Here is a 16,844-nt window from a genome sequence, read left to right on the forward strand (position 1 = left end):
TGTGCATAACTATCCTAGATGGTTTAGTGGTTGGTAGGAATGGTTGGACTCCATGATCCTGGAGGTCTTTTCCAACCTAGCGATTCTGTGATTCTGTAGATATAACTCTTCAGGTTTAAGTTTTCTAAACTGATCTCAGCTTTGGAGATTAGAGTTTTCTTATGAGATTTTTAGGTCATTCATAAATGTGAATGCTTGTGGCTCCACTTAGTGCAGGTGAGAGCCAGGTACAGGGTGTAAATGAAAACAATGTTCTATTTGCTGTGTAAGGCATAAAAACGAAGAGAATTTGTTGAAACTAAGATTTCTTCGAGAATATAATATCATATCGTATCGTGATAATCAGATCAGGTGGTGCTGCCAAGCAGTCTCTGTGTTTAAAGGCTTCTGTGATCTTTCCCTTTTTCTATTTCCTGAATGCCTCAGAAGAATTTTTGTTTCACTATTGAAACATCCGCCAAGAAGCTGGGGGCATTACTGTATTATACTATGTTTCTAATATCATTACTAATTATACTGTATTTCAAATGAAGAAAAAAAACCAGATTAATTGACTTTGCTGTATTTCTATAGGAGCTGGAAAAACTTTTCTAAAGTTCACTCCAGTGGAGCCCTCCGATGCCTGCTGGAAGTTTCCCTTGTTAATATGGGCCACAATAGAGAGAGAGACATTCTTTTCCACTAGTTTTGCACTGCACCCTTCAGTGACAGACATCAGCATAGTAATTCTCTGGAGCAGATAAGAGCTTCAGGTGCTTTGTTTTCTGCAAATATAACCTTGCAATCATGTTATTGGCAGGTATATGTACTGGACTGACTGGAGTACAAATGCAAAGATAGAACGAGCTACACTTGGAGGGAACTTCAGAACACCTATTGTGAGCACTGATTTGGTATGGCCAAATGGGCTTACCCTGGACTATGAAGAAGAGCAGCTATACTGGGCTGATGCAAATCTGTATGTATTGATAACACACTTGTGATATACATTTGGTTATTTTTCAGTAGATATATTATTTATTTTTCCTAATTTTTTAAACTGTTTTTCAGTGTTTTAATTCAATTGGATACTTTGTATAATAGAATGTTAAGAGTTACTTAATAGCAATGCAATGTCAAGTCTTGATATTGATGTGGAACTGCTGTGCCAGAAGTTTTGTTATGCCAGAAGTAGACTTAATCTGTTGCTCTATGGCATTTGTACCCACTGGCAGTTTGTTCATCTTATGTTCAACTCACAACTTTTATAAGCATCTTCAGTAGCAAGTATGAACCCAGTGCAAATTTTTGATCATTCTTTGCTCATGGCTAATGGCTGTCACCTGTGTAATTTGGCACAGTGTTCTTGCTATTGCTTAGCAGACAGAACTCTGCCCGTTAATTTATGCCACCAGAAGCATAGAAAGGTTTTTAAAAATAATTTAGTTTGTATCCATTCAAATTCACACATGATCTCAGAGAAATCACTGAAGCAATCAGACCTTTTCCTTCTAGTTCCTTCAGCATAGCAGCTCTTTTGCAGGCTTTTCCTTTGCTGTTACAGAAGATGGATTTCTGTATTGTAATAACTCTTATGCCTATATGGCGTCTTCTGGGAGGAGAGCATTCTTTGGATTCATATTGGGCAGAACAGGGCATCTGTAGTGGGACCTTCTATTTTAAGGGGAATGCAGGATGTCAGATAAGATATCTTCTTTCCTCTTTCAGTCTCTAATTAGTGGAGGTAGGGGAGCGTATGCTTAAACAATGTGAAGACTTTTTTATTCTGACTTGCCTGGAGAGAGACTTTGCCCCTTCAGAGGGACAGATACTAGCATGGGGTAAGATATGAAGGCCAGCCACTCAAAAATGGCAATGCTCCTTAGCACTGAATGCACTAAGGGAACATAAGTGTGAGCTGAATATTCTCCTCCATTTTATCTCTTGCTTGTTCTCATCTTACTTACATTAGTCTCCCAAAGGTGCTATCCCTTTTTCACTAGAGTAGTGTTTCTGTTCTGTTCTTCTAGACCCTCCTGTTGCCTTGTACGTGATACTATTGGGGGCACATGCATCTCTTGACATACATCTTGAGCAGATAGAACTTATGTGCTAGTTGTACCCTGTTCCTTTCCCATATCTTTGCAGTTTCTGCATGCAGTAGTGTAAGAACCCCCCACTAGACATCATGCTGACAGTTCGGAACTATGCACAAGGACTCCCCTTAAAAGAGTCCCTGTGGCATAAAAGAGGGAAATTACCCAAGCCTATGTTGCAGGAGAGTTGCATTTGAGCTTCTTTTCTGTTGTAGGAGTGCACTTTTCCCACAACTGTTCATTCATATTAAAGCCTTTGCCTTATAAAATGTCTGCCTATTATTACTCCTGTAATAATTACTGAATTCCTAATTTTTCTTCTCCTGCTTATGTGAAATGCAACTTTATCCTTCCTACTATTGATGACAAAGGAGATGACCTGTTCAGCTTGTTGAGAAACTTCTTATCTGCTCATCTTCTCTCATTAGCCCTTTCCATCCTTGTTCAGCCTACACTGGCAGTCTAGTAAATGCCTTAAACAATGCCTTAATAATTAAATTTTGTCTTTTTTTTGTCATAAACATACAGTTGCTTTGAGGTTAGATAAAATAAGTTAAAATTATTTTCTTACTGCTAATGCTGAGTTGTTGGAGCATTTCTGTGTTTCTGTGAGAACTCTTTTCCTTGCTTGAGCCAAAGGATGGAGGTTCTGCTTGTGGAATCCTAAACCAACATTTGGCCCTTCTGACTTCACAAGCAAGAGTTACTGGCCATGCAGTGCTGAATAGAGAGAGAAATGATTAGCAGGAAGAGTGTCACTGGGTATGATGTCTTCAGTCCCATAGCTTCCTTGTCTGTACCCTCCATAGAGCTGTTCTGGGATTCTTATTAGATCCTTTTCAGAAGCTTGTGTGTGAAAGGTGCCACAGTCTTCTAGAGAATTGTTCTATTCCATAAACATGACTCCACTTCTTAGGCATTATGTCTTTATGCATAAACATACACACTGCCTTACCTCTGTCTGCTCTTCAGAGATAAGTATTGAGAGCAGTGCAGTTAAATGATGCCATACTTGATGGAGCAGAGACAACCCAAAGTGTCATCTTTGTGTCAGTAAGCGGTTGGCAGCCTTGCCATATGTTCAGTGTGACCGAACAGCAAATTCCTGGGAGCTGAGGGCAAGGAAAAGCCGTTATTCATGCTCATTCTAATTCTACTGTCTTCATCTTGATGACTACTGTACCTCATGTTCAGCATTTAATTACATCCTGATGTTTTCCTGTCAAGCTCCTTTTCTTCCTTTGAATTACCCCATCTATTACTCGCAAATAACTTTTGAACATCCACCATTTTCTCTTCTCTTGTGCATTATTCTTGTATAGTCTGCCTATCTTGGACAGGAATCTGTGTGCTAAAAGAAACACCTAACATTTACCATCATTTTTAAAGCAATATTAAGAAATAATATCCTTGCATGAACAGTGCCCATTGAGTCTACTGGCATCAGCATGCCTTATACTGCTTCCCCACTGACCTTTGTTGAAGTGGTTGCTAAAGCTGGGAATGACTGAAGGGAAGAGGCAGTGATGAGGTGATTGGAGGTCAGCAGTGCTGTTTGTATGAGTAACGAATGGCTCACATCATAGAACAGAACTGGTCCATCTCAGAACTTGGAGTTGAACTCTGATTTTCTGGGACTCATTAAAGTTTGTGGGAAATGTGTTTATCATTGCAAAGGTAGGAGATCAACTGGAAGATCAACTAGGAAGAAATGTTCATCATATGTTACGTGTTTGTGGCTATTAGATGATATATATACAGTGATTATGATATAGTAGAACTGGTTTTCCCTCTGTATTCTTATCTGAGAAACAGCAGAAAATGCATGTTTATAGTCTCATGGATTTACTTGTATTTCTTGATTGTGTAGATTTGAATCTGCAGAAGGTAAAACTGAAATAGAAATGTGTCCCATTTCATGGCACTGTTGGTTTTCTCCTGGTAAGATTCATTAAAATCAGATTTATTCCAAAAGTGTATTCTCTCATGAAGTTTTCAGCCTGATTACTTCCAGTACATTATTGTGTCAGTATTACAGAGCTGCCGTTCTGCATCACCATTGAAGCCACAGACTGGAAGATTTGAGCATTTTAACTCATAAGAGCACCCTACATATTGGTACCCATTGCTAAAATGGCAGATGCTAGTTGCAAGACTAATTAGGGCATGGCTTTATACATCTTAAAAGACTTCTTTCTTTTAAGATGTAGTGATTTCTTTGTTATTTTAGGCAGAAGATTGAGCGATGCACTCTCACTGGTACAAATCGTGAAGTAATTGTTAGCACTGCTCTGCATCCGTTTGCAATGACAGTGTTTGATCAGCACATATATTGGACGGACTGGAACACACGAAGCATTTACCGAGCTAATAAGTATGATGGTTCAGATCAGATAGTAATGATCATGAATCTTCCACGAAGACCAATGGATATTCATGTCTGGGCAAAAAATAAGCAACAGCAGTGTACCAACCCTTGCAACCAGTTCAATGGTGGCTGCAGTCACATCTGTGCACCAGGTAAGCTCTTCTGATGGATAACTGTTACCTGTATTAGAGGTAATAGTATAACCGTTCTAGGCACGTGGGTTTAGCTGAAATATTATTTGTGTTCCTAAATGTTTATTTATTTTCTTATTTAAATGCAATCAAAATGATTGCCATTCAAGGTCATGATATTTTGCTAGCACATGTGAGGGCTGTGTCTAAGAATCTGCACAAATAAAAATTATGGATTTTTCTAATTTAACCCACAACATTGTTTTCTGGGATTTTAAAGTTTTTTTCCTCTGGGACAAGACATGAAGTGAGCTCTGCAGGAAATAGTTGCATTAGGAATATATACTTATACACTGTATACTGAATAGGTGCTTCCTATCACATATTTAAAAAACCTTATGGGTCACTGTTTCTTTATCACATGATATTATGACATCTTTACTGAATGATTAATTTCCAAAATAAATGTTCTTACTTACTTGTTTTAAATGTTGGACAGTTACTGAGAAGATAGTGCAAAGTGATTTCTATCTATGCTGTGGGGCAGGTTTCCTTTTAAGTCCTGGACAGCAGAAACATATTCAGTATCATCAGCTGCATGTAGGGGTGAGACTCGAGTGATGTGTATCTTGTATCTCTCCTTGTGTGCATGTAGGGAGAGTCAAAGGGCTCCAACAGGTCACAGGTCTAGATGGCTAGGAAACCAGAATGGAATTCTGAAAACCCTGTTTGGATTTCAAGGGGTAGAACCTCAAGGTAGAATCTTGCTGCCGCTCAAAAACTGTTTGTACAACAAGCAAATCTTAAGACCCCCCAAGCTATGTTCTGATCTTGATTCCTTCAGGGAACTCTGAAACAACTCTTGGGGGTTTTAATGGGTTTGCGTATGCTTAACTGAAATAAAAATCTGGCTAGGTCACTGCACATCTATCTTAAGCAGACAGATCTTACTGGAGAATTTCACTGCCTTTTCCAGTGTTATAGCTATTAAAGTTTTCATAGAACCCTATCTAAAGGATCAATGTTAAATTTATTTAATTTTCTCTCTCTCTCTTTTTTTTGTTTTAACTGTCAAACATAACTTCAGGTCCAGCTGGTGCAGAATGTCAGTGCCCCTCTGAAGGTCGCTGGTATTTAGCCAATAATAACAAGCATTGTATCGTGGATAATGGTACCAGGTGTGATACTGGTTTCTTCACATGCCTTAATGGGCAGTGTATCTCCGAGGGATGGAAGTGCGACAATGACAATGATTGTGGTGATGGCAGTGATGAGTTAGAAAGTGTGTGCGGTAAGCATTTAAAATAACTACATGAGACAGTGATGCAGCCTCTGTCTTGCCTGTATTGTATTTTCTATCACTTTTATGACTTCGTGATCATGGATCTTGTGGCTGTAGTTTGGAAATGATCCCTTCCTTGCCCATAGACTTGAGGTCTGATCAGATCTGACTCTAGTCTGACTCTGAGGTCTAGAGCTGATTTACTCTGGAACCCCAGAGTGCTATGGTATTGAATTCTTATCGTGTTTAGCCAATTTCTGCTTTGTTTAATTCCAATATGTATTTTACTTTTCATGCAGTCCGTTTTGCAGCCGTGTTTGCCCTGGCAGGTAAAAACATTGAGATTTTACTTGTTATGCTGTCAGAAGACTTAGATTACATTTCATCAATGTGTATTATTTTAAAATTTTTTATTATGATCATTTCCTGCAGCTTTCCATACTTGTCGGCCAACAGCTTTTACCTGTGGTAACGGGCGATGTGTGCCCTATCACTACCGCTGCGACCACTACAATGACTGTGGGGATAACAGTGATGAGGATGGCTGCTTGTTCCGAACTTGTGACTCCCACACAGAATTTACTTGCAATAATGGAAGGTGTATATCTCTTCAGTACGTCTGCAATGGAGTAAACAACTGTTACGATAATGGAACATCAGATGAGAGAAATTGCCGTAAGTTTATCCTAATTACCTAGTGCATATTTGAATCTGACTTTTCAGACTAAAGAAGAGGCAAATGTTGTGTATGGAGAATTGTGATAAAATCAGCCTTTGCTGGATTTCTTTATTTACGTTGCAGATTCTGCTGTGTGATTCTTGAAGCAAATATAATTTTTAAAATATATTCTGGAATACTGCAAGGTGCTACTTTATAACTATTGCTTTAAATAGTCTTCCTTGATGCAACTAATTCTCATGCATTGCTTAATGTTAAGTCTTGTGAGTAATCCCATGGACTTCAAAAGTATTATTTTACATTAATTGGATGCAAGGCTTATATTTTTGCAGGATTAGCCTGGAGTTTGGCAGTGGGTTTTTACTTTGTATCATGCTGTATTAATTATGATAGATCTAATCATCAGGGATGTATAGTGTGACTCTTACACAGACACAGTTTATATTTTTTCTGTTTAAAAATATATTCCTTATAGCTCTCAAAAAGTTATCAGTTATGTTTGTTTTCCTTGAGATGTAAAGTGTGATTAGTTCAATACTGACTACTGTTGCAGTTAATCAAACTATTCATGCCTTTGCACCAAGATTACATTCTTCTCTGGAAATTTTGTATCTGAAACTAGTGCAACTGATAAATGTGTATGTATAGGGTTTTTTTTTTCACGTTTTTGTGCACACTGATAATGTTTTTAAAACATATTATTTGTGACTATTTTTATTATCAGTGAAATTTGAATATTTGAAATTCCTGGAATATTGGTAGTTGGTCTGATGATTCATACAGTACCAGCTGGCTGCAAATGCCAGCATTATGGTGTAAATATATGTCAATTTACATTCCCTCATCTCCAGGTATTGGCCTGTATTTCTTTGGTCATGGTTTTGTCAGGATTTTTGTCAAGAAAAGCAGTTGTCTAATTGTTTCCATATAGCACAAGCAGTGAGTGCCTGTAAGCAAGTGAGTGCCATGGGACTCTTAAAAGTACTGTGTATCTTTCAGTAAGATACAGCTTAATGGTTTTAAAAAAAGCTCTGAAGAAGTTTTGCCTTTTTTTTTTTCCCTCCCTCCTTACAGCGGAGCGCACTTGCCAGTCTGGTTTTACAAAATGTCAAAGCACAAATATCTGCATTCCTCGAACATATTTGTGTGATGGGGATAATGACTGTGGAGATATGAGTGATGAGAGTCCGACTCACTGTGGTAAGTTAATAGGGCCTCTGTTATTTTTCTCGTACTTTGGTAATTTATTCCACTGCTCTTTACATTTGACCTAATTACAACTGTTCTCAAAACGTCTACTCTTGCAGTACTGAAGATGCATTCTGTTATTAGCTCTCAATTATCTGAATCATGCTTTTATCCAATAAAAAGGATCATGATTTTTTGTAGCATTTTTTTGTGCAGCATTTGAGGGTTCATTTCTTTTGCTTATTCTGCTCTGTATCCTTTATGGTTCTACAAGGTAATTGGCACTTAAGTATAATGGTGAATTGGCTTTGTCGGGAATTTTAATATTGGATTATTTTTCCTTCTAATCAAATGAAATTGTATACTGTCTCAGAGGTAGTTTCTTTTAGCTCTATCATCTAGTTATGTGTGCCTTAGCATATGATTCATTGTTCATTGTAGCTTCTGGTTGGTGTATAAGAGTGTCTAGTTTTCAGTCAGCCTTAACTACAAAACAGTTTGTCTTGCTAGTACAGACATTTGTATTAGGCAGTAGCTAGGTAGTACTTTTGCCATATAAAATGTTCTGAATCTATTTGTAAAATCTAATGGAATTCTCTTTGGCATTGCCTGACTGGATTGGTTTTGCTTTCACTAGTTTTCCTAAAGGTACCTGCCTTGAATTAACTATGTCATAATTTTTCTGAAATATGAGTTCAATTTTTCTTAGGCAGAATGTGGTCACTTTTATCTATGGACAGCTGCATGTTAAAAGTGTGTGGCTATATTTGCAGACATATATATGTGATACTCATGAAAGGTGTGCTTTGTCCCTTCTACTGTTTGTCCCAGCAGCACTGCTGAATTATTTAAATTGAGAAGTGGTGATGGGGCAAGAAAGAGGGAGAGAAAGGGAGAATCGGAGATGAAAGAAGCTGTAAGATATTAATGAGCAATGTGTTAATTGTCTTTGATTTCCATCATTGAAAGTACATAGAAGAACAAGTTAAAAGGGCGGACTAGGACCTTTTCGCTTTCTCGAAACTATCGGGATCAAGGGGCTCAGCCAAAGTGCAAAAGGAATATTTGCACTGGGCTTAGCTGGAACTGTTCAGTACTACAGGTTGTTCTTCACTGCCATTATGAAAAGATTCCTACGTGGAAGTGAAGAAAAATCAGTGGAAGAACAAGAAAAGCATTATCTACTGTGAGATATTATTTCTTTACTACAATTTTGGTTCCTTGTAAAGCATGGAGTTTGCTATCACCTGGTTTGGGGACTGGAGAAATGAATCGGAGAATTGAACTGTGGTCATATTCTTGTGCACAAATCCGAAGTGAAAACATAGATCATCTACAGTTGCTGTATGTAATCCTGTTTCCAGGGCAAATTCTACTTATTAGCTGATACCGATGCCCAAGCAGAGAATTAAGCCCATTTTCTGCACACAAAGATCAAGCTAATTTGTACAAAGTACTCTTTGCAGACAGGCTGTGAAAAGACATCCTTCCTAGCATAATTTTTTCTCTTTCTTTTTTGGGGTCTGTAATGTTTTTGCATAACATGGACTCAAAAGCAACTTAAAACAAGTTGGAAAGGTAACAAAGAAAGAAGTCATACGTAGGTTTTTTCTTCCAGTCTCACTGACTTGCACAAATAGTGAGTTTCGTTGTACATCGGGACGTTGTATTCCTGCTCATTGGTACTGTGATCAAGGAATAGACTGCGCTGATGGCTCTGATGAACCTGCCTCTTGTGGTAAGTTTGCATGGTGGGTTATGGGAAATCAGTAGTTTCTCTTGTAGGCAGCAGCTTGAATCCAGACTGAGTGGAAAATAAGTATGTTCTGAGGGTTTTTTTCACATAATCTAAGTAATCTGAGTCACTGAGCATTTCAAGTCTTAAATACCTAAAGCTGTGTGTGAAATACAAAGACTTCTAATTGCCACAATTGTTTCCTCTAAATGTATAACCTCTTATCTCTTTATAAGACTGTGGTGGTGGTGAATGAAGTGAACAAAAGGTAGTAAATATTTTCATGTTGTTTTGGATATAAAATGAAATGTCATGCTGTAAAGGGACTTCGTGTGCAGTATTGCGTTTGAAGGAGTGTAGGATGCAGGAGAACATTTTTTGACACAGATTGAGGTAGAGTACCATAGAATTACAATCCTGTATGTACAATAGAAGTGGATTGTAATAAGCAACAGAGGATATAAGAAGGTGAAAAGATGTAATCTCCAGGGAGGAAGCGGATGGGGGTAACTGAAGTAACTGAGAATCGATATTACAACATAGTCATTATTTTCGCTGTAAAGGTTGGCATAACAGAAGGCAGAAGAGTCTTCTATGATTTAACCAAGGCTGATAGCTCACTTTGCACATAGCTGGAGTTGCACCTTTAGCTTGAGAATATGTCTTTCAACTTATAGCTTAACACTCTTACACTTAAACTTTTATTTTACATTTTGTTATCATAAGATTCTCCCTCAAATACCCTCCTTGGTGCAGGTTGATTTAATGGTCTGAGTGACTGTGTTCATTTTTTAAGTGCCCCAAGTGCGAACTTGTTCAAGTGCTGAGTTCAGATGTGATGACGGCAGATGTATCCCAGCAACATGGATCTGTGATGGTGATAATGACTGTGGGGACATGAGTGATGAGGATCAAAGACAAAATTGTGGTATGTGTTTCATGCAAATAGGTATTGCATTTACTTTGTTTGTGCTGCAGACATTTTTTGGAAAACAACCAACCCACCCCCTAAACCCTACCCTGTGCCAATTTTCCTATCCATAAAGGTGCACGTTAAACAGGAAGTAGACTCTTACTATACCTTTGTTTTCATTATATTGAATTAAAATGGAATATTTTACTGGTTAGAGAAATGTTCTGATTTTGTGATTACTCTTCCTTGAACTGTTGAGTTCAAATTGACCTATAATTAATCTGGGTTTTTGGTATGGTCTGGGCAGGAATTACAGCTTCAGTGGAGATATTCCCTCATCATCACGCAGTGCATATTGTGCATACTAATAACCACACAGTTTGGTCATAATATCTTTAAAAATTAGTGAGGAAAAGAAGCCTGGCTGTTTAGAGGGTGAACAAAGGTAAGAAGGTTCACCAAGTCTGAGCCTGCTCCGTGATTCTTTTAACATCAGCTGGATAAGCTTGTAGTCCTTGCTGCTTTTAACTGCAATGGTACTCCCTTTGTTTGCTCCCTGGAACACAGAATACCTTGAAGAAAGGAGCGGTTAGAGAGCCTAGACCTAATACCTGTTTAGCTGCCAGAAAATCAGTCCAGGTGTGTGAAAAGCTTGTACTGAGAATCCAGTGAGATCCAGACTTCTGCACGTGCCAGCATTGCCTAAGGAATCCTACAGTGCTTTGGCTTCCAGTCAGCCTCCATAAAAAGCGATGCACAGTGAAAATTAGTGGGAATGAGCATGAGTTTTATATATGAGGGTCTAGTGGTATCTAACTTTGCACATGCAGCAAAGCATGGCTCTAATGTGGACTAAGGATGTGTATCCAGGCTGTGTGTGTGTGGCGGGGGAGGGTGTTGCAGGGTATAACTTGGTGTTTAATTCATTGAATATGCTTTTCTTTCAGCAAACCGCAACTGCACGGCAGCAGAGTTCACATGTGTCAACAACCGACCACCACTCAGGAGGTGCATTCCTCGGGCGTGGGTCTGTGATGGTGATGCTGACTGCGGTGATGCATTTGATGAACACCAGAACTGCACACGAAGATCTTGCACAGTAAATGAGTTTACTTGTAACAATGGCTTGTGCATCCGAAACACGTACAGGTTGGTGACTAACTGCGCTGCTGCAGAAATTCTCAAAATTTGCTTAAAGTGAAGGAGCTAATTCAACCTTTTTTTCACTCTAATTAGTTGTTAAGTAGGTCTGCATATTGTAATGAAACTATTTATCTGCTCTGCATTAATACATCAGTTTTAACTTGAAAATGCTTTGCAGTTTTCCCTGTTAATGTCCCCAGTGCTCACCGTTAGCATTTAATCCTTTTTATTGTGCCTGATAGCTTCTCCTGGGGTGATTCTGTTCAGGGAACATAAGCAGGTCTCACAGGATCGGACTCTATATAATACAACCCTGTATAATATGATTCTCGAAGTCTTCCATTGGACCCAATAATATCTGACCTGCTTTGGAAATCAGCAGAGTGTGTCTATCCGTGCGCCCTAGAGATAGCCATTGCCTTCTTATATCTGAAAAGAAGTGTTCATTCTTCTTCAGATGTGACAGGCGGAATGACTGTGGTGACAGCAGTGATGAAAGGGGATGTATCTATGAACCATGTCAACAGCACCAGTTTACTTGTCAGAATGGACGCTGCATTTCCAAGGCCTACGTCTGTGATGGGGATAATGACTGTGGTGATGAATCTGATGAGCTGGAACATCTCTGTAGTACTCCAGAAGCAACCTGCTCTCCCCATCATTTTAAATGTGACAACGGAAACTGCATTGAAATGTTTAAAGTCTGCAATCGGTTGGATGATTGCTTAGATAATAGTGATGAAAAAGGGTGTGGTATGTGTAGATTTATTTGTTCTGTCTTATGTAAATTAAAATGCTTAGGCAGTTTATAGAAAATGAGCCATTAGGGCAATTGCTTAATTACAATCATATCTATTCCATGGTGGTCTCTCAGAAGGATTATGAGAAATGTATATATCAAATTTCTTGTTTTAGTTAAATCACATTTATTATATAGTGTTTTAACAAAGTATGGGAATAAGCTAATTATATAAACTGTAAATATAGTTTATACATTATGTATTGCCCTTAGATTTACAATCACCATTCATAAGTGTATATTTTGCTCTCATTAGGTTTGGTGACAGACCTCAAAGGAGCTAGAATTGTTTTATATTAGATTCTTTTTCTTGTTCCTTCATTATAGCAGCTCAGATTAATATTCAGCATTTTCAGGGGGTCACAGAGAGACAGAGAGAATACATTGGAAAGTGACTGCACTGTTTTTTCTCCTAGCTGGTTACTTGACTAGAACTTTCCTTCCCCAGGTATAAATGAATGCAGTGAACCTTCAATCAGTGGATGTGATCATGACTGTACAGACACACAGACAAGTTTCTACTGTTCTTGTCGTCCCGGATACAAACTTATGTCTGATAAACGGACTTGTGATGATATTGATGAGTGCAATGAAACTCCATCAGTATGTAGCCAGATTTGTGAGAACACAGCTGGCTCCTACATCTGTAAGTGTGCCCCAGGCTATATCCGGGAGCCTGACGGAAAAAGTTGCCGGCAAAATAGTAATATCTCCCCATACCTTATTTTTAGCAACCGTTACTATCTGAGAAATCTCACAGCAGATGGTCAGTCTTACTCTCTCATTTTGCAAGGACTGAGAAATGTGGTGGCACTGGACTTTGACAGGGTGGAAAAGAGGTTGTACTGGATTGATGTGGGGAGAAAGGTCATTGAACGAATGTTCCTAAATGGAACAAATAAGGAGGAAGTGATAAGTGATGATGTGCCCAACGGGGAAGGTATCGCTGTTGACTGGGTTGGCAGGTAAGAAAATGTATTTTCTGTCTTTCTGGGCTACTAAGGAAATCACGCGTGAGGGAGTTTAGGACTTTTCTCCTACTTCAGATGAAATTCCCAATGAGTGCTGAAATAGTTTTACATTGTGGATGCAGTCTTATACAACTGCTCTGTTTATCAGCCTCTAATACATTGTATAACACTTTTCTATAATTGCTCTCGTATCTACTGTACTGAGGTTAAATCAGAGTTGCTCTCTCATAAACAATAAAATTGTGTGTGTGACCCTTGGGAAAAACTTGTTAGGAAACCACTAATGAAGAGACGAGGCAAGCAGGCAGGTGGGATGTTACATGTGGCTACAGGATAGGGATTCTGAGCTTAGGCTCTTTATTCCTTTGCTAGCAGTTGCTGGGGTTGGGATGCAGGCTTGACTTTATGCATAAATAATATGTTACCATAGGTAACTAAATTCCAGTGCAGTAAGTATGAAAAAACATTAATGAAATTTAGCTCTTGGACCAATGTGAAGAGTGTATTTCTTTTAGTCCTGAAAAAATACATCTTTGACTAATGCTAAAATGATGTGATCCACATTATTTGCTGTAGGGAGGGCAGTATAAGGGTGAGGTAATTGGGAAGTGGTTTGCATCATGGTAATTTTTAATTGCCTGCTGTGTGTCAAAAAGTAGCCTGATTACTCCCACAGAAACTCCACCCTTCTGTGCCCTCTGACAGTTTTCTTGGCTGTGTTTCATCAGATTTTGCTTTCTGAGTGCGGTACTATCAGTACGAACAGTTTAAATAATGTGGATCAGACTCTGCAAAATAATGAGAGTTGTTCAAAAAGTCAAATCTGGAACTGATATGAGAATGTTGATATCAATATGTCAGTATAAGATTGTATTTTTAAACCACCTTGTCTATAAACCTGATGATAATTAATGTTGCTAGCAGTCACAGGTGCTTTACGATCAATGGAGAGGTGAGGAAAGGAAAACCTAATTTTAGATGAAGTGGTCCTACTGCTCCATTACTTCAAGGCCAGGTTGGACGGGGCTTTGGGCAGTGTGATCTAGTGGGATGTCCCTGCTCATGGCAGGGGGTTCGAAACTGGATGATCTTTAAGGTCCCTTACGACCCAAACTATTCTACGATTCTGTGATTACTAATACAATTGTTGAATTATTTCAGCTACCATTAGTTATGTCTTCAGTCAGTTTTTGTTTAGGTGTTTCAGAAAGGCTGAATGCTGATAGAACGGTAGATGAGGTTTTCTGCTCACATTCAGTACAGGCAGAGGCCAGGAGGGTGCCATGAGGTGCAGATTAGGGAAGACTACCTTTTCCTCCTCCCTTGTCAGAATAGTAGTTTTCAGGATGGTGTAGACAGAGACTGTATCTGTCAGGCTATTTCTGAAATGACCCTGTGTACGCTGGAGCTGACCTGCTCTGTTTCAAAGTAGCCCACTGTAGTTCTAATTAAATTACATGCTTTGTTTTGTTGCAAGCTTTTAAAAAATTTTCCTTCAGCTTGCAAGATTTCTTTCATTATAGCTGCGTATAATTCCTAGGCAAAGTAATAGAAGGGCTGGAAAATTCTAGGTGAAGTTTAAATTAGGCCACCAAACTGCTTAGAAGTTTTCAAAGGAGAACCTGGCAGCTATTCTACCTGTTTGAGAGCAGAGGTGGCAGCATGGAACCGGTGGTGATTCTCTCTAATAGTTTACAGTTCATAGTCGCACTGCAGGTCTGTTTTCCTGCTCCTCTTGGCTGGCCATTGTTGGTAGTAGAGGAAGGGAAGAAAAGGGGGATTTACGGATTTATGGGCAAATGGTATATTATTACTCAATTGGGCAACAGTGAGTTTGAATTTGGCACTAATGACTACAAATGCAGGAACAGCAGGAGTGAAAACGGCAATCTGGAGGGTGGTGTAGGAGACAAGTCAGTACAGTATGTGTTTCTTCCTTTAAAGTGGATATATTGCTTGTAGGAGAAAAAAGTCTGTGAAATTTAGGGTGCTCTGAAGCAAAGCAAACAAACAAACAAGTAAATAAAATTAATTAACATTTCAGAAAGTTGTACTGGGTGGATGCCTACAAGGATTGTCTTTATGTCTCTGAACTTGATGGAAGATTCCGGAAAAAACTGGTGGACCGGTGTGTGGATGCCAACAACACTTTCTGCTTTCAGTACCCCAGAGCAATTGTTGTTCATCCAAAATATGGGTATGACATTTCAAGAGTGCTTTTCCTTTCTTTTGCAAATAGTCTTGGAATGTTTCTGAAAATTTGAAATAAATTTTGGATGCCTGAACTTCGATGTGTGTGTCATTAGGTCTTAGTTGCAGCTTAGGAAAAATAGTTTGCGTTTTGTAAGTATATATGCACGGCTGTCAGATATAACTGAAGGTGGAATTTGGTTCCAAGTGGACAAGGAAGTCTTGATTGCAAGCTAAAAGGCTGATAGCCATGTGTGTGGCTTGATAGACAGTGGGGTTGCCACTTACATTCTTTAAAGATAATTGTGATCACACAATTGTCCGCTCTAGCACTTAAAGTAACAAAGACTTAAAGGTTTTTCCTATCTTCCTCAGTCTCTGCTTTAGTTCTGTGGTGGGAAATACTGTGTTTAAGGCATGGCTTATCATGCTTACTTCAGCGTATTTTTACTACAATCCTAACTCTAAGTATTTATTTGAACAGACAGATTTACTGGACAGACTGGGCAGATCGAGCCTACATTGGACGAGCAGGCATGGATGGCAAGGAGAAGATGGTGGTTATTTCTACAAAGTTAGAGTGGCCTAATGGACTCACCATAGATTACACCAATGACAAGCTCTACTGGGCAGATGCCCATCTAAATTACATTGAGTATGTATGCAGAAAAGAATAAAACAGCTGAGTAACTGCCTATATGAGATCGCAGTGGTGGCATTTGTAGATGCTGTGAGCATAATATATGTATCTACCCACTGACTCTTTAGGAAACTGGAGACAGGATGTAGTGAGCAACACAAATTACTAGGTGACACAGTAGCCTAATTCCTGTATTTGCACCCTAGGTCCCACTGGAAGTGGTACAAAAGTTATAGTGAAAAGATTCACAGTCTGTGTTTGAATATGCAACTCTAGACGTACAAACTGAACCAAAGCAAAACTGAGTAGAAAATCACTACTTTTTCCTGATTGTCTTGTTCCTGCCTAGAGTTCAGCTGTAAATAAACTAGTTACATCATAATAAAATAGTATACAAATTGTTAGGAGATACCTGAAATTTTGTCCATAGGTACAACATGGAATTTCCTTTTAGCCTGTTGGGGTTTCTTTGTTAATCAGGAAAAATCTAGTAGTTACTTCTAGTATTAGAAAATTTCCACTGAAATATCCATAAAAAGGAATAACTAGCATTCTTGTTCTTGTCAAGACACTGAAATACTTTAAAAACAATTCTTTGTATTTATACTAGTGTTTATATTTTATTCATATTTACAAGTACCTTTAGATTTATATTTACTTCTATTCTTTGCATTCATTCTTCTGGCAGCCTTTTCTATGCTGAAGTGTTAAAAATGTCATTCTGAAAATG

The 16,844-nt window shown here is 38.6% G+C and overlaps 1 protein-coding gene across 3 annotated transcripts in view; it reads left to right on the plus strand.

The window, feature by feature from the left end:
* Positions 1-16,844, plus strand: part of LRP2 (LDL receptor related protein 2) — a 125,835-nt gene that overhangs the window by 77,225 nt on the left and 31,766 nt on the right. For all 3 annotated transcript variants that reach the window (XM_069861157.1, XM_069861158.1, XM_069861159.1), the window contains exons 41-52: positions 800-958; positions 4,306-4,595; positions 5,662-5,865; positions 6,289-6,531; positions 7,610-7,735; positions 9,342-9,461; positions 10,255-10,386; positions 11,319-11,520; positions 11,972-12,267; positions 12,762-13,278; positions 15,329-15,481; positions 15,959-16,129. In XM_069861157.1, the coding sequence (XP_069717258.1) occupies positions 800-958; positions 4,306-4,595; positions 5,662-5,865; positions 6,289-6,531; positions 7,610-7,735; positions 9,342-9,461; positions 10,255-10,386; positions 11,319-11,520; positions 11,972-12,267; positions 12,762-13,278; positions 15,329-15,481; positions 15,959-16,129 (2,613 nt within the window). The remainder of the gene's footprint in view (positions 1-799; positions 959-4,305; positions 4,596-5,661; positions 5,866-6,288; positions 6,532-7,609; positions 7,736-9,341; positions 9,462-10,254; positions 10,387-11,318; positions 11,521-11,971; positions 12,268-12,761; positions 13,279-15,328; positions 15,482-15,958; positions 16,130-16,844) is intronic.

This window comes from Phaenicophaeus curvirostris, chromosome 7 (genome assembly GCF_032191515.1).
Source record: "Phaenicophaeus curvirostris isolate KB17595 chromosome 7, BPBGC_Pcur_1.0, whole genome shotgun sequence".
Taxonomy (NCBI): Eukaryota; Metazoa; Chordata; class Aves; order Cuculiformes; family Cuculidae; genus Phaenicophaeus; species Phaenicophaeus curvirostris.